The sequence below is a fragment of the Euprymna scolopes genome, chromosome 10 (assembly GCF_053919585.1).
Source record: "Euprymna scolopes isolate OS-2025 chromosome 10, ASM5391958v1, whole genome shotgun sequence".
NCBI lineage: Eukaryota > Metazoa > Mollusca > Cephalopoda > Sepiida > Sepiolidae > Euprymna > Euprymna scolopes.
The window spans coordinates 132,322,536-132,339,373 of NC_136491.1; the positions used below are offsets into that span (position 1 = coordinate 132,322,536).

General features: G+C 34.4%; 1 protein-coding gene across 1 annotated transcript in view; it reads left to right on the top strand.

Moving 5' to 3' along the window:
• Positions 1-16,838, top strand: part of LOC145286274 (protein unc-13 homolog B-like) — a 597,427-nt gene that overhangs the window by 259,125 nt on the left and 321,464 nt on the right. The window contains exons 9-10 of the mRNA XM_080135112.1: positions 2,543-2,557; positions 10,436-10,450. Of these exons, the coding sequence (XP_079991238.1) occupies positions 2,543-2,557; positions 10,436-10,450 (30 nt within the window). The remainder of the gene's footprint in view (positions 1-2,542; positions 2,558-10,435; positions 10,451-16,838) is intronic.

Consider the following 16,838-nt stretch of genomic DNA (forward strand, 5'->3'; position numbering starts at 1 on the left):
TTATCTATTTCATATGTAGAAATAATACTGCTTTATAACACATGTTGAACGTGTTAGATATTTATGATAAAGAATGTCGGCCTGTTTTTGTATCAATGACTAATAACTTGAAAACCAAGTGTTTCCTGACATATGTACACATATAGAACATAATCTCATAAAAGTACATCTTCCCCAGACAAGTGACTTTGTGCTTTGAAAATGGCCTGCACTAAATGTGTAGCCTAATCTGAAGACCTTCCAAAATGTAGGTCAATATATATAGGAATATCTGAAAATTGAATATTTTCATTTAAATATATTAATTTACAAAATCTTTTATGTATATAAATATAATATATTTGAAATAAATTAAATGCATATTTACAGGAATAATTAATACTGATAGTAATTTTTTGTAAACATAATTAAATAGTAAAGAAAATAAATGGATGTTTACTTAACATTGTTAAAAATCATGAATTCTTCACATATAATAAATCAAATCAAATAAACGTAATCAAAAAGTAAATGTGTATTTGTATAAAAATAATGAAACTTCATAACAAACACTCCAGTAGATGATATTGCAGAAAAAAAAATCTTGTTTGTTTTCAGTATAGGCTACACTCATTAGTGAGAGCCACTTTCAAAGCAAGAAATCGTTTGTTTGAATAAATATGGGCTTCTACCCGTGACTTCAAAGTTAAGCTATTGATTTTCCAGACACTTTCTACATAAATATAATCAATAATAAATTGTAATAAAATGTAGTTAACTTAACACATTCCTGCATTTTCATGATATCACTGATCATCAGATATGTCCTTGACTAAAAATCAAGCTGTATTTATACATGTGACTGTATGTAAATACTGTTTATTCTTTCAGCTGTGTTTCAATTTTTACCAGTCTGAGAAACTTCAGACAATCGGTGATAGCATGAAAGTGTGGTGAAGTGTCAAAATAAGTACACCTGATTATAATATATTATTGATATCGCTTTATTCTGTAGTATATTGAGCAATTTTATTCATCCAAGGTCTGTTATCTTTATTTGATTTTGTTGTAATATTGAAGGTGCATTACTTTGTTTTTATAAATATGTAAAAGTTTCAGTATTTGCGCGGTTTAACAAAATTTCGAACAAATGCATTTAAGGTAAAAGCACGTTATGTCGAAATTAGTAATTTCGCGGTGTCAGGTTATCACTCTTATTTTTGTTTATGAACACAAATATGCCTATCAGCAGAACCCACCCCCCCGGACAATAACAAAGAAAAAACACACTTAATTTTTTGCAAATTAAAAAAAAAAAAACAATTGACTTTTATTTTGGACTGAAATTAATATATACACAGGCAATAAACACTCCAGACAATTTTTGACTGTAAGAAATCCAGTCTGGAATTAATTTTAGTCATTTGTATGTTTAACGAGCCAATTCCTGTAACTTGAACATTTTTCCATGAAGTGAGCCAATTTTTCAGCAAATCTCAAGTTTGTCCTGGGAACTAGGAAACTCCCATTCTGACTTAATGCGCTCTGTCAAGTCTGCGAGCCCAGTAGCCATGGGAATCGGGCAGCAGCATTACGCCAACAGCCCTTTTCAGGGCTAACTACCAAACTATTAATGTGATTCAAATAATCCTTTTAAGCACAACTCACAAACTACTTGAATGCGATACACACTTCATTCTTTACTGCTGCCTACCTCCTGTGACTCTCTTAGAATGCACTTCCAGCTCGCAGTCTGCCACTCCTGCTCACTCCTGCACCTTCAGCAGTTCAAGCCACCAGTTTCAGTTCTCATCGACGTCAACTGGACAGCTAACCTTTCCAACATCAGATACCATTTACACGACCCAGACCAAACTGAGGCATGTCATCCTACCTCAGGGTCATATGCATTTCAATCCTGTGTTCTGTTTTTGCTCTAAATTATACAGATACATGATGTTGAGTTTTATTGTGGTAAATAAAGCACAATATCTAGCATGTTTAACCAATCATCTGTGTTTGTTATCTCTTTTGCTATTGCCATCATCTCTTTGCCTTTTGTCTACCTTTTAGTTGTACAATCGATATGCACTTCACCTATTGACCCCTCCCGCAACAGTATACATTCCAAGAATTACAAAATGTGATCCAGTAAAAGATGTTAGAACTATTTTTCACAGAAAATCATAGACATTGGGGTTCAGAGATTTTCTATTTTTTCAATGGCAGATTTCAAGGAAAGCAAGGGTAATAAGTCAGTTCATCATACAGAATTTGTAGCATAACTCTTCCACATTAAAATATAATTTGATAATTTCATTTTTTGTAATTATTTTTCTACTAGATAAGTTTACCTAATTTTTAGAATTTATACTAATTTCGACAACACATGTGTTTATACCTGAAATGCATTTGTCTCAAATCCCACTATTCTGCAGAAGCACCATTTGTTTTGTTTGTTTATATAAAAATATGTACAATTTTCTGTTGCCAAGATATATGTAAATATGAAGCGTTTCAGCTATCCTTTATTTTTATTTATTTCTTAATTTCTTTTCCTTAGCAAGAAATTGGCAAGGTATTTATTATTCCGTACTTTGTATTTAGTTGTAGAAGTTGTTGCCACTATTGTATTTCTAGAAGAACTGCACTATGATATTGTAAAAAGTCTTTTTTACAATGGTCTGTCATTGTTTTGTAGACCCCACCAGTTTTTACTGTTGATTTTGTGAATATTGATTTTATTGATGTATCGTACAGAAATAACATTTCCAAGAGAATGTCTATAGGATCAACATTCAAATATTAAACTAAGATTTATTGGATTCTTTGTCATTATCTTTGCTTTAATGTTGTGTTTGAATTACATTTATAATATTTTAACAAAGCGTTTTCTTGTAATAAGGGAGATAACTGCATTTGCATAATTACAAAGAAACTGAATAGACACTAATATTGTTCAGGGGAAACAACTCTTATTTCATCAGTAAGAATATCCACTCTATAATAATAATAAAGAAGAATACCCATTCTATATAATAATAAAGATCAATGTGTAGTTTTATGCACGTAAATACATATAAATCCGTCAACTCACAAAAGTTAGCGAGTAATTAAAAAAGCCCATATTTTCTCCTCCTGGACTAAACCTTTTCAAATGATGAGGGGAAGTGAAGCAAATAGCAAGTCAAACCACTCCCTGACTCCCATTGCCTGAAAGGAAATTTGAAAAAAAATTGATCCGAAAGGAAATTTGAAAAAAAAAAAATCGTTTACTCTAAATAAAGCCAACAACTTTTAACTAGCAGAGGCACTCAGCATTGCCCGGATGTGGACAGGTTTTATGGTAAGGGTATTGAGCAACAGAGGGGGGGGAATTACCCCTCCCCTCCCCCAAAAAACCATGAAATTAGTAATTATCTACTTTTTAGTTGTACAATCGATATGCACTTCACCAATTGACTTCTCCCGCAACAGTATACATTCCAAGAATTACAAAATGTGATCCAGTAAAAGATGTTCGAACTATTTTTCACAGAAAATTGTGTGAGCGCAAAAAAAAAAAAAAAATTAGCAGCAGTAACCAGGCTCAAACCTGTAATGCTAAATGAAAATGAAGTGAAAAAGAATGCCCACCGCAACTTAAAACATCACGCCCATTCAAAATAAGCGTCATAGCAAGGCGTATGATGACTGCAAAAATGTTGATGCAAAAACTGACCCCTCCTTGCAAAGAACGGCTCAGTTGACCAGCACAGAATGTTTTTGGCCAATTTTTGGATATTTGTCGTCTGAGAAACTGACCTTTTAAACAATACCGATTTTGTCAGTGTTCGTCGAGTGTGTTAAGTTTTTGACACACACACACACACACACACACACAAATACATATTTTCCCTTTTATATTATAAACTAGTGGGGGTGTCCGCCATTACCCGGGTGTTTGTAGGCATGTGTGTGTAAGGGGGGGGGGTAAGTAATAACCCTGTGTAAATATTACCAAAATAAAATAAAGTTGTTAAAAAAATCCCCCCCCCCCAGTGAAAAGCGAAGCCTTGAGGCCTATAGACTGTCTGAACACCTATGCTACGGCGACAATGTTAATGTAAGAGCGATTAAAGTGAGTCAAGTCAAGGAGGTTTGATTGACAGGTGGACGCTTAATGAAGTCATCGCGGGAGCGTTACGATGATGGGGCAGTTTTTGGCGTTTGTTTACTTTGTTTCACTGCGGGATAGTTTTTTTCATTTATTGCTGGCCAGTTTGGGCTACCCTAAGATGATGGGAGAGGGGGAAACCAGCTCCCCATTGAAAGGGATTGTCCAAATTGAATAGCAATTGTCTGATATAAGGAAAAACCCCGCATTGATCAAAGCTGATTGCTTTTAGACATCCCGGGATGCAACAACCTTCGAATTAGTTTCGCTTTTATTATACGAAAAAGGCGAATCTACACGCGCTGATCGAAAAATGTTGAATATTTAGCTTTTGAAAGTCAGGCAAATTAAATACACATGCGAACCCCGTTCGTAACTCGTAGCTATTATGATTTTGATGTGATATAAAAGGTTTTAAAAATGAGCGACGGCCTCGAGAAGCCGCTGAAATAATCCTTTTGCGGACATGCACAAAAAGCGAACATACATACATACATACACGTAATTTTGCTTTTATGTATATATATATATATATATATATATATATATATATATATAGATTAGCGGTAGTCCCTACTGGTGTATCAAGTGTGTGGAGATGTAGTAAGGAATCCTGAAGCAGGGAATAAAAAGAAGTGGTAGTAGTGGAGGGGGGGGGGATAAAAACAACTGTAGGCAGTTTGGGGGAAGAGAGGTGTTAAGTGGTAGTAGTTACGAACCCATAATGTGAAGAGTGTTGAAATTAAGCATAGTCAATTATATGGTGGCGATGACTTGCTAAAATGTCTGCAAAAAAAAAGCGACTTCTTCTTGTACAAAACTGCCCAGTGGAGGGTGAAAAAATGAATGCTTTTGGTCAATTTTTCGATATTTGTGATCCGAAGGATAGAGCTTGATAACGATACTAATCTCATGAGGATCCGTTGCTTGTGTGGAAAGTTTTTACAAGACCTGCAAACACACATACAAACAGACACAATTTGCTTTTTATATACTAGACTAGCAGGGGTGCCCAGCATTGCCCGGGTGTTTGGAGGTGTAAAAGAAAAAAAAAAAAGTTTGGGTAGGCAGGTAGGCTCGAACCCGAAGCCTAGAGGCTAAGGCGGAAAAAAAGCATGATAACTTACCACGACGCAGCGGAAGTGAGAATGGTTGAAATTAAATGATTAAAAAGTTAAAAAATAGTAACCCCCATGGAGAACCCTCCGAAAAAAAACCTTTCTTGGACTTACAAAAATGTGCGCACCGCATTTGCCTTTTATATATATAAACTAGCATTACCCGGGTATTTAGAGGTGTGAGGGTGGGGGGCAAATCAAAACAAAGCAAAGTAATAACCCTGTTTAAATATAAAAAACAATGTTTAAATTTCTTTAAAAAAAAATCAGAAAAACCAAAAAACAGCGAATGTGATGGAACCCCCCCCCCAAAAAATAACCTAATGTGATGCACAACGAACAATGTTAAAACTTCTTAGCAGGAATGCCCAGCATTGAGTGGGTGCTTGAAAAAATAAACCGATCAAAAATTAAAAATAAACAAAGATAGATTTACAAAATGTTTAACGATTTCAATTTTGACTTATTTGTGACTCCTTATAAACAATTTTAACCGGCTAAAGATCAATAAAAGAACGGTCCGTAAATAATCCCATCATTTGAGGCCTCTAGCGCCGCTCTGTGACTTTTAGTTTCGGGAGAAATAGAGTTTTAATATATGGAGATAGACAGTGTCTGCTTCAAAGTCAGAAATTACAAAAACCAAAACCCATAAAATTGACAATTTTAAAGCATTGCCTTAAACAAAATTTTGGGATTGTTTGTTCTTTTGTTGGTCAACAGGCATCAATTATTTATAGCGAATTTTTTCATTGACGTTTGAGGTGAAATAGTTTTGTTTGTCTGAATTGCTGAAAATACACACACACACACACACACACACACATATATATGTATGTATGTATGTATGTGTGTGTGTGTATATATAAATATATATATATATATATATATTAGTGATGGGAGGATTACAATATGTTTCTGATTCCGATACAATTACCGATTCTGTACTGAATTCCCGATCCTGATACAATTATCAGTTCCAATTCTTTATGAATCTCTTAATAGATAAGTATATGGGTGTTATTGTTCCAACGATTACCGTAAAAATACATGTTAAATGTGAAGATATTTTCCTAAACGTAAAAATATGCTTGTGAGAGCTGATCTATCGATTTTAGCTCTACTGGGAGTTTTCATAATTAAGTTTTGGAGAAGGAGGTAGGCTCGAACCCGAATCATCGAGGCGTAAACGAAAAAAAAAAGTGTGATGACTTACCTTGATTCTACGAAGGTAGGAGAATGAGAATGGATGAAATTTAATGATTAAAAAGTGAATTGACAGGTGCGTAAATTTAATGAGGTCAAACTTCAATCCCGCAGTTAAGTTTGGCTGCAAGGCAGTTTTTTTGGTTTTGTTTCCCCAAGATGTTGGGTTGGGGGGGGGGGACCAGTTCCCCATAAAAAATGGAGGTGTCCAAATGAAAAGCAATTGTCTGATATGACGGTTTACACCACATTGATCAAAGCTGATTTGCTTTCTGGATGTCCCTGGTGGGAGAGCCGAGGAGCTGTGTTCGTTTCGATGTTAGCTTCACTTTATTTATACTAAAAAGCCAAACGAATAACGAATGATAGAACGAAATAACGCACATTTTATAAAAGTCGATCAAAATAAATCTAGACACGACATGCGTTCACAAATTGTAGATATTACTATCTAGGGGGTATATAAATAGTTCTAAGACATAGTAACCCTCCTGAGAACCCCGTCGAAAAAAGCCTTTCTTGGGCATACAAAAATGCGTGCGCCACATTTGCCTTTTATATATAGAGATAGCTGATAATTTATAATGAAACGTTAAACTATTGACATGATGCCATTTTTATATTAATATTAGTGTGAACAATTATTATTTAAGTGAAAGATATCCACTAGTTGTAGAATAATAAACAATCTAATATAAATAACAAAATAAATGTCCTTAAAATGTACGAATAATTAACAATTCATATATAAAACAAAAGTAAAATAAAAATCAAATAATAAAAAAATTCAATCACCTGATTTAAAAAAAAAATGATTGAAAAAAACAAACAACCAGATTTTAAAATAGTAAACTAAATAAATAAATAGCTTTCTCTTCCAGTATCGTTTTGATATCAAAGAAATATTTTTCTGGTGATCAAATAAAACTGAAAACTTCAGTAAAGTACAATAAAATGACATGAGTAAAAATAACTTGTACATATGTCATTTATTTTATTTTTGATACTTTGAACGAATTCAACTATTTTTTTTTCAGAAAAGTTTCACCTAAATGTTAGCTATCTTTAACAAGGGAGAGGGGGTGCATTAGAAAAACTTAAACTTGCTTAAAAATTATTTTCTTTATAAAAATACTTGATCAATTTGTGTGATTTTTGTTGCACAGTATTTTCTTTATATCACGGCTACATATATCATACAGATTTCTCTTTACTTTTTGCTTTTTCATGAGGGGTGGGGGACTTTTGGACAAGTGGCATAAAATTTATACCAAATTTATTTCACTCTATGACCCAACATTTTTTTAAAACCTATCCTATTTGTGTATTGTTGATCCTATGGACTTTTTTTTTTGTAGATGTTATAATTGGATACTTTTTCTTTATAATTTTTTAAATCAATTGCATTTTTTGTTTTCAAAAGTGAGTAGAAAAATTCTGTCACCTGAATAAAAAAAAATCTTTATATGTTGAGGTAAAACCTCTTTGTCAAGAATTGCTTGATGTTTTACCTCTGTGAGATTTTCTAGCATTAGGAAAAAAAACGAAACAAACAAAACTAAAAATGAAATGTTGCTTGAGTTGTTAATACCTGAATGTGCTTTGAAAGTGTATTTCACTTTGCCCTGTATATATCCTCAGTAAAGTTATATTGCCCAGCATGGCTTGTCCAAAAAGATGAATCTTTTTGTGTGTTAATGCTTGATATATATAAATGTTGTGTATATATATATATATATATATATATATATATATATATATATATATATATATATATATATATATATATATAGGCAGCATTTCCTCCTGTAAGCACATTTCATTAAATATTGTAGACAATTTCTGTCTACATATTTTAGTAATGATCCTTTTGGGTTTCCTCATGAGTGGTTTTGTTTCTGGCAAAAACTAGCTTATGTAAACATAATTGCTTTTTACCTGAGTACTTTCTGATCTATCTTCAATGATAGTTATCAATAAATATATTAATATATATGGAAGGATTTAATTTTTTTTCATTTTCCCCAGGAAACATGTTATTAACTATATTAATAGGTTCTATGTTAGGGTTAGAGGCGTTTAAGGATGTTATCACTGTTATTGAAATTCATTTTGTTGATATTTGTCATCTTTTTTTTCTTAATCAGTACAGCTTCTATATGAAGTTTTTTGCTTGCTAATGGTATGTGCAAGAATATGTGTTGTCTGCTAAAACTTTTTGGAAGGATCAGAACTAAAGTATGTAGACAGAAATTCTTTAGATTATTTAATGAAATATATATAATTACAAGGCTATTTACCTTTAGTTCAGTGTTCCCCAAAGTATAGATTGTGAGACAGCTAAATGTGAAGATTAAACTTTTATAAACGTAATAAACCGGTAAAAATTGAATTATTCCTGATAATAAGTCTAACATTATTTATGCAGTTTACGGGTTTCTATGTTTTCACTTTTCATCAAGTAGCAGGTTTAGTCATTCTCTTGAGTGTCTATCGCATTGTACCATCAGATATATACTACATATTCTCTGCTGTGACCCCCTTCCCTCTGGAGTATATGATTTGCTTGGATTAGATCTGCTGTCTACTCACTGGAATGTAACAATTGCTTCTGTTGCCTTCATGATTCTTGCCCCACCACAATGCCACCCTGTGCTGCGGCTGAATGGGCCAAACCTGTGATGATATACATTCACATAAGACCCTCTGCATAATCACACCGGTGTTTGCTCAGATGTACTGGTGATTTCCTTTCACATTGTGTTCTACAGCCCTAAACATGCGATCTCAGAATTGTGTGAATGAATATGTATCACTGTCACATTTTCAGAGTTTTGTATTGTCTAACTATCATGATATTCCTAAGTTTTCTTAATTAGCTTAATAGTCTCTGTTTATTGCTAACGGTTTTATGACTAATTTGTGAAAACATCATTGAACATTTGATATTGATATTTTTTTTAATTCTCTATTGGATTCGAGTAGTTGGACTTATCATTTCATTGTAGTTTTGTCATAAGGCATATTTACATTTTCCAGCCATATACAGGTTTAAATTTTCATTGTACTAATGTTGTGCTTATTGTTTTAAAGCTATTTTTGATCGAATTCAAGCATTAAAAGTTCAAGCATTAAATATATGATGTCACCTGTTTCCACTGGTGGGATCAGATCAGGATGTCCAAAGCTACTGATTTCTTGACCTAATATGCACTAAACATCGGTATTGTTTTTTTTTCTCTCCCTTTACAAAACTCAATCATGTTCTGCAAACATAAACATATTTGAAGATATAAAGAACTTGAAGCAAAAAAAACTTTTTCCAACATTATTGGATTTTGCATTAAATAACCTGAAAAGGGTTTATATGACATATAACAGCTGATAAAGAATATACTAACTTCATAGGTATTTGTCTTGTAGTTTTTTTATGTTTCGTTGGACATACAAACATACTGCACATAGACAACTGCCTTTTATATTATAGAAGATAAGACAATTTTTGCACATATTGAGAGAATAACTAAAAACTAAAGTCTGCTTAAATCTACAAATATGATTCTTCTTTCATTTCAATTAGTTTTAGATCTTCAAATTTTCTTAGAATGTCAGTGAACTTAGGAACTCTCAGATTCTAAACATGTTAAACTTGTGGATTTATTAAGTCATATGTGACCATTGTTTATATCAAATATGTAATTATATACATATTATACAAAAGTAAATTTCAAATGTCTACCCATGTTTGTTGCCAGTTGTTGTGATTTCTTTCTCGGTTATTAGCACACAGAACGCACACATAAAACTGTTATTCTTTGCTTTAAAACCTTTAATTAATTTTTTTTCAATTTTTTTCTCTTGTGAAATCGTCAGATTAATTCACTTATTATTTCCAAATAATTTCATGAAGCAAAAATAAATTAATATATTTGATTCATCTTTTTTTACTTTCATCATCATCATCATGCATATCCAGCAAGAAATTGGGAAGGTAATTATAATTTTGTTCATTTTTTTATAAAGTTTTACAAATTTTGAGAAACTTAAAAATTTCATAAATTTATTGAATCAATTAGAATAATAATGACACCGTGTGAAAATTCAAGTTTCTTTTCATATCAATTTGTATTAATATTCCTTTATGATTAAATGACTCTTAGGGTCAATATTATTCAAAGAAAAAAAAACGAACTTTTTTTCATTGTCAGTTAAATATTCTTCATAAAAATAAAACAAAAATGTCTATTTAAAATAATAGCAATTTAATTATTTTTAAAATAAATATTCTGTCTTCTTAATGTAAACATAATTTTCAGTTAAATATTCTTTGAATCAATAAAACAAATTCCATGTTTTGAAATGTATTTATTTAAAATTGTACTATTTTAATTTGATTGTGGAACAAGATTTAAATTTAATAATATCAGATTAATCACTATCTTTAATTTAATTTAATCTCATTTTGGTAAATGAGTGAAATATAATAATGCATAAAAGTGAGATACTTGAGAGTATTATGATATATGAGTAGATAAAGCTCACTAAAACAGGAAAAAGTCATAGCCCATTGGCTAAGGATGAGTGCTTTATGCCAAATTGATGATTGAATATGGTTAAATTTGTGCTCATTTTTGCATCAAATTCTAATCCCTATTAATCTTTAACTGTGCATTAAACAGATACCATAATACTTAGTTTGCTGCACCTTATCAAAACAAAGTTCCATACAAAATTTCAGCCAGATCAGGTCAGTAGTTTCCAAGAAAAGGTGGAACGTACAGGGTGGAACAATAAGTGTCACCCTAAAGAAGATAATACTATAGCTTTGTTTTATAACTTGTATTGACAAAATCAATTCAAATAACTTGATAATGTAGTAGAGCTGACATCTATTGAATATAACTGCCTTCAGCCACAATCACTGCTTCGATATCAGTCCGGAACTAATAGCATGCCTTTTCCACAAGTGCTGCTAGGAGCTCGGCAAATACTTGTCAGATGGCAGCAATCAGGCCAGCTTTGGTGTTGTGGGAGGTCATGTTAATGTTTTTGATGTATGATCAAATGAAGTAGTCCAGCAGGTTATGGTCGGGGGAAGAGAGGAGGCCAGTGAGAGGAGGGCACAAAGGCATCGCACTTCTTTTGAAGTTAAGCCTGGGTCTCTTTGGACATGTGGACCAGCGCCCAATCCTGCTGCCACACCCAGGGTCTGCCAGCGGCCACCTGGTCACCACACTCTTCACCACATTCAGGTATACTTTGGTGTTGACTTTCAAGCTAACTTTGAAAATGTGAGGTGGCATGATGTGGCCCTCACATGAAACCAAACCAAAGACCATAACTGTGGGTTATCTGATGCATTGAGTGTGCCTTCAAGTGTTGAACCATCTGGATTTGCATTTTGAGGGTGCTGGCAATGGTCCTGTTGTTATAACTTTGATTGGTAGAGAGCATAAGTTGTACAGCGGCGCATCTCCGATCTCGCTCATTGAACATTGTGTCACTTTCAGACATGATAGAAGGCTTCTATCACTCTTGGGATTTGTACACAACTGGCCAATTAATAGATGGTTAGCAATAAAAAAAGGAAACTGGATTTTATCAAACGGAAATGGAATCTCTATTAATCTGTCACTGAGTATTGAATAGATACTATAATACTTAGTTCTCTGCATCTTTTAAAAAAGGTCTATACAAAATATAAGCCAGATCAGCTCAGTAGTTTTCGAGAAAAAGTAGAACAGACAGGAGAAATATGGATTCATTTTTCTCATGCTATTCCTTTATATATACCATATCATGAACAAAATGTTTTTTGTGTTTTAAAGTACAATTTCCAGATTTTTACTCAAATAATTATGAACTCTTAGGCTCAAACAAATGTAAGATGACCCCCCCCCCCTCCAAAAAAAGATAAAAAATCACCCATGGAATCATTAATTCACAATTCTTTCTGTAATTGAATGATAAGAGTAGTAAATCGATGTTGAGTTTATTTGTGGCTATTGGTAACTTTCACTTTCCCCTCCTCCTATTCCATGAACAATGTTTCTGACAAATGAGAAAGAATTGCTGGTACATGAAAATTTCAATCCTCTCACATTATTCATCATCATCCAACTGTTAATCTATATGCTTCATTAACCAAACTCCTTTATAGTATCAGACCTGACGGAATGGTAAATTGTAGGTATAGACAGTTTCATACCCTCAAAAAAATTCCAGCAAAAACCTAACAGCCAGCCATGGTTCTCTCCAGAATGTGCTGCTGCCATTGTGCACAGAAATCACTTTTTCCATTGCTTCCAATGTAATAGATGTACTGAGACTAAAGCCGCTTTCAGGATTGCCAGCAACCACTGTAAAAAAAGTAATAAAGAACGCAAGAGAGTTGTATGCTCAGTCCGTCAAGTCCAAAGTAGCTGAGCAGTGGCTTGGTTTGCCAAATAGAAAACAGAATTCTGAATAGAAGCATGTGTTCTATCTCAACTATCATAAATGGACTTGAGGTAATCTTGTCATCATCAGACAAAGCCAAACTCTTTGCCAAGAACTTTGCAGCTAATTCTACCCTTTGCGACCAAGGCCACCAACATCCAATATTTCCTCCTTTATCAGAAAAGACGCTATGTGATATACAAATATCTGTACGTGATGTTGCCAAGCTAATCAAAAACCTTGATTCCAATAAAGCAACCGGCCCTGACAGTATTCCAATTATAGTACTCAAGACTTCAACCAGAACTAGCGCCCATCCTTACAAAACTGTTTAAACGTTGTCTTAAGAAGAATTGCTTCCCATCACCTTGGAAAATCTCATCAGTATGCCCAGTATTTAAGAATTCAGGTGATCACTCATCTCCCTCTCCGTACAGGCCAATAAGTCTCCTGTGCGTCATGAGTAAGTTGATGGAATCAGTGTTAAATAGAGAAGTAATCGACCATCTCAGCAAAAATAACCTTCTTAGTGACATAAAATATGGTTGGCATCCTGCTAGATCTACAGCAGATGTGCTTACAGTTATATCTCATAGGATTAGTGAATCTCTTGACGGAGGCTACCTTTCTAGAGCAATTGCTCTTAACATATCAAAGGCCTTTGATAGACTATGGCATAAAGGTTTACTTCACAAGATCTCCAGCTACGGTATAGCTGGAAATGTCTTCTCAATTATTAAATCATTTCTCTCTGATAGGTTCATAAGAGTAGTAGTTGATGGGCAGAAATCAGAAGCTCACAGTATTAATGTTGGAGTCCCTCAGGGTTCCATCCTGGGCCCAACTCTCTTCCTGGTCTACCTTAATGATTTTCCAAATCACATCCTTATATCATTCGTAGACATTTAAGCTGATGCCACTACTATCTATGGTAGCACATCTAAGACCGTAAACGACCAAGTTCTCTCTGATTCTCTCTCCTCTGATCTTGAGCAAGTGGTACAATGGGGAAAGAGGTGGCTTGTTACTTTTAATACATCTAAAACCAAGCGTTTATCTTTACATCATCAACGCTCTGATCCCCATCTGGCATCAATTGAAATGAATGGTTCTCGTCTTTGGGAGGCCTCATGTATTGACAAGCTTCTGGGCTTGACCTTTACTCCTGATCTTAAATGGAACACATACATTAAATCCATTGCCAAGGCCGCTGGATAAATGGTAGAATCCTTCTATCGATCCAGTAGATATCTCACTGCTGATGCAATTCTCTATCTATATAAGAGCCAGGTACATCCAAGGATGGAGTATTGTTACCACATTTGGGCAGGAGCTGCTAGAAAGGGCTTATCCTGCCTTGATAGAATTCAAAATAGACTTTGTAGCTTCGTAGGGGATGTCCTTTTCTCTTCTCTGCAACCTCTTTTTCACAGAAGAGATGTTGCGAGTTTGTCTTTGCTTTATTGTTATTTTCATGGCAAGTGCTCGGCTGAACTCCAATCTATGGTCCCTCCTCGCTAAACTTTCACAAGAAACGCCCATCTAGCAGAAAACGCTATCACTAATTTCCCCCACTCTTTATTTGTGCCTAAACCTAAACGTAGATTCCATGAGCAAAGCTTCTTCTTAGAACTGCACACCTATGGAATTGTCTTCAAGCCTAACTTAAACAAGTTTTTAATGAGCTGTTCCATATAATGTAACAGATTTACCGAATTTCCATTACTAACGATTACTATATTGTTCAATTGTCTACTGTACACTCTTTAACCCTTATCCTCGAGTGACCTCTTGGCCTTGATAAGTGGGGATGCCTTTGTAAAAAAAAAAAAAAAAAAAAAAAAAAAAAATTAACCAAAATAATTAATCGATCACCAAAATGTCTTCATGTCATTGAATGGCGCTAAAACAAAGACTGTTGGATATTTATAACTGAGACTTGATGGACAAGACAGGCAGCAACTGGTGTTTATTTCTAGCAAATATCATTCTACTGAAAAAATGATTGTGAATTTTATTAAGGATTCCATGGAAGACATTAATAATTTCTGTATTATGCAATAATGAAAATGAAAACAACTTGTTTCTTATCAAAATGTATCAACATTTTAAGAGTTTGACTATTGGAAAACACCCTTCTAAAAACTGAACAATTAACAAATACAAAAACATGCTTTCTTTTTTTCATGGTGAGATGATTGCTTAGAAATATCTTTTACGATAAATGGGAAAATATAGCAGACAGGTTTTGATAATTTTTGTTGCAATTACACAACAGGAGCTGGTTTAAAATCCAATTGGACAGTATTCTTCAAATTGGGCTCCACTCTTAAGTAGAAGGGACACGTGCACACTTGAATTGAAGATGTTAGGATTGCATAATCAGTATTTGGTGTATACAATGTTTCATGTTACTCCTGAATACAGTGAATTATTTGGCATGAGGGGTGTGCAATAAGTAATGCCCCTGACCCACTTCCCATAGCAGTAGAGCAACGAAACTTGGCACAGTTATTAGTCTTTCTCTACATAGGAACCACCCAGAGTTATGCATTACTCCCATCGTTTGATGCAGCTCTAGAGACCGTTTTTGTGGAACACCCCAGGTTGGTCCTCCAACCACGACGTAACTTCAGAAATCAAGGCTGTATCATCTGGGAAACGCTTTCCTTTCAAAAACAACTTCATGGCTGGGAAGAGGTGAAAGTCAGAGGGTGCAAGGACAGGAGAGTCAGGTGGATGGAGAAATATTTCATAACCACACGCCCGTGCTTCTGATCTGGCAACATGCAAGTTGTGGACCGGAGCGTTATCCTGCAGGAGAAGGGTACCTTTGCTGATCTTGCCCCACCTCTTGATTTTGATAGCTTCCCTTAATTTCCTCAAAAGTGAAGCATAATAGGCTCTTGTAATTGTGGTACCCTTTGTCAGGAAATCTGTCATCACTACTCCGTCCTGGTCCCAGAAGACTGTGAGCATGACTTTGCCAGTAGAAGGCTGCGCCCTTGCCTTCTTTGGAGGTGGTGAGTCAAAGTGCTTCCACTATATTGACTGGGCTTTGGTCTCTGGATCATAGTGATGGACCCAAGTTTCATCCTGTGTAATCAGTCTTGTGAAAAACTTTGACTCATCTTCTTGGCACATCTCCAAATTCATCCTCGAGCACTCGACACGTTCTCGCTTCTGGAATGGTGTGAACAACCTGGAAATCCATCTGGCAGACACCTTATGCATATGCAAATGGTCATGAATGATAGTTTCCATAGACCCTGTACTAATCTTGACATCTTTGGCTATTTGGCAAATAGTAATGCGCCGATCTTCCACCTCAACTTGACGGACAGATGCCTCATCAATGGCAGAAGTGGGGGGGGGACCAGGTCTGGGAGCTGTTTCCACAGACTTCCGGCCATGTTTGAATTCATGATGCCAACATTTTACAAGGTCATATGATGTGTCATTATCACCATAAGTTTCTTTCATTTCATCAAAAGTCTCGTGTGGTGTGCGTCCTTTCAAATACAAAAACCGGATCACTGTTCAACATTCAACAGGCTCCATTTCACACCTGACTCAGTCAAACACCTGTAAAACAGAAACCACAATTAGTTCAGAGCTGTAATTTGCCACATAACCCGCACATGCAAATTTTCAGCTAGATCAGACAACTGGAAGTGGGTCAGGGGCATTACTTATTGCACGCTCCTCATAATCTCTAACTTGTACTCGGACATAAAACATTTCAGTTATGTTAAATAAACTTGTTTTCTTTGCCAGTGTATAACAAGGAAAAATCTCTCCTGATTAATACTTACGTAATTCCAATTTAATTTTAAAACTTTGCTTGAAAAACGTCTTTACTTTTACATTTTTTTTTTAATGTATTATAATAAAAATATATTTTTAATTTTTAAAAATCAGTTTTCATGTAAACTCAAACA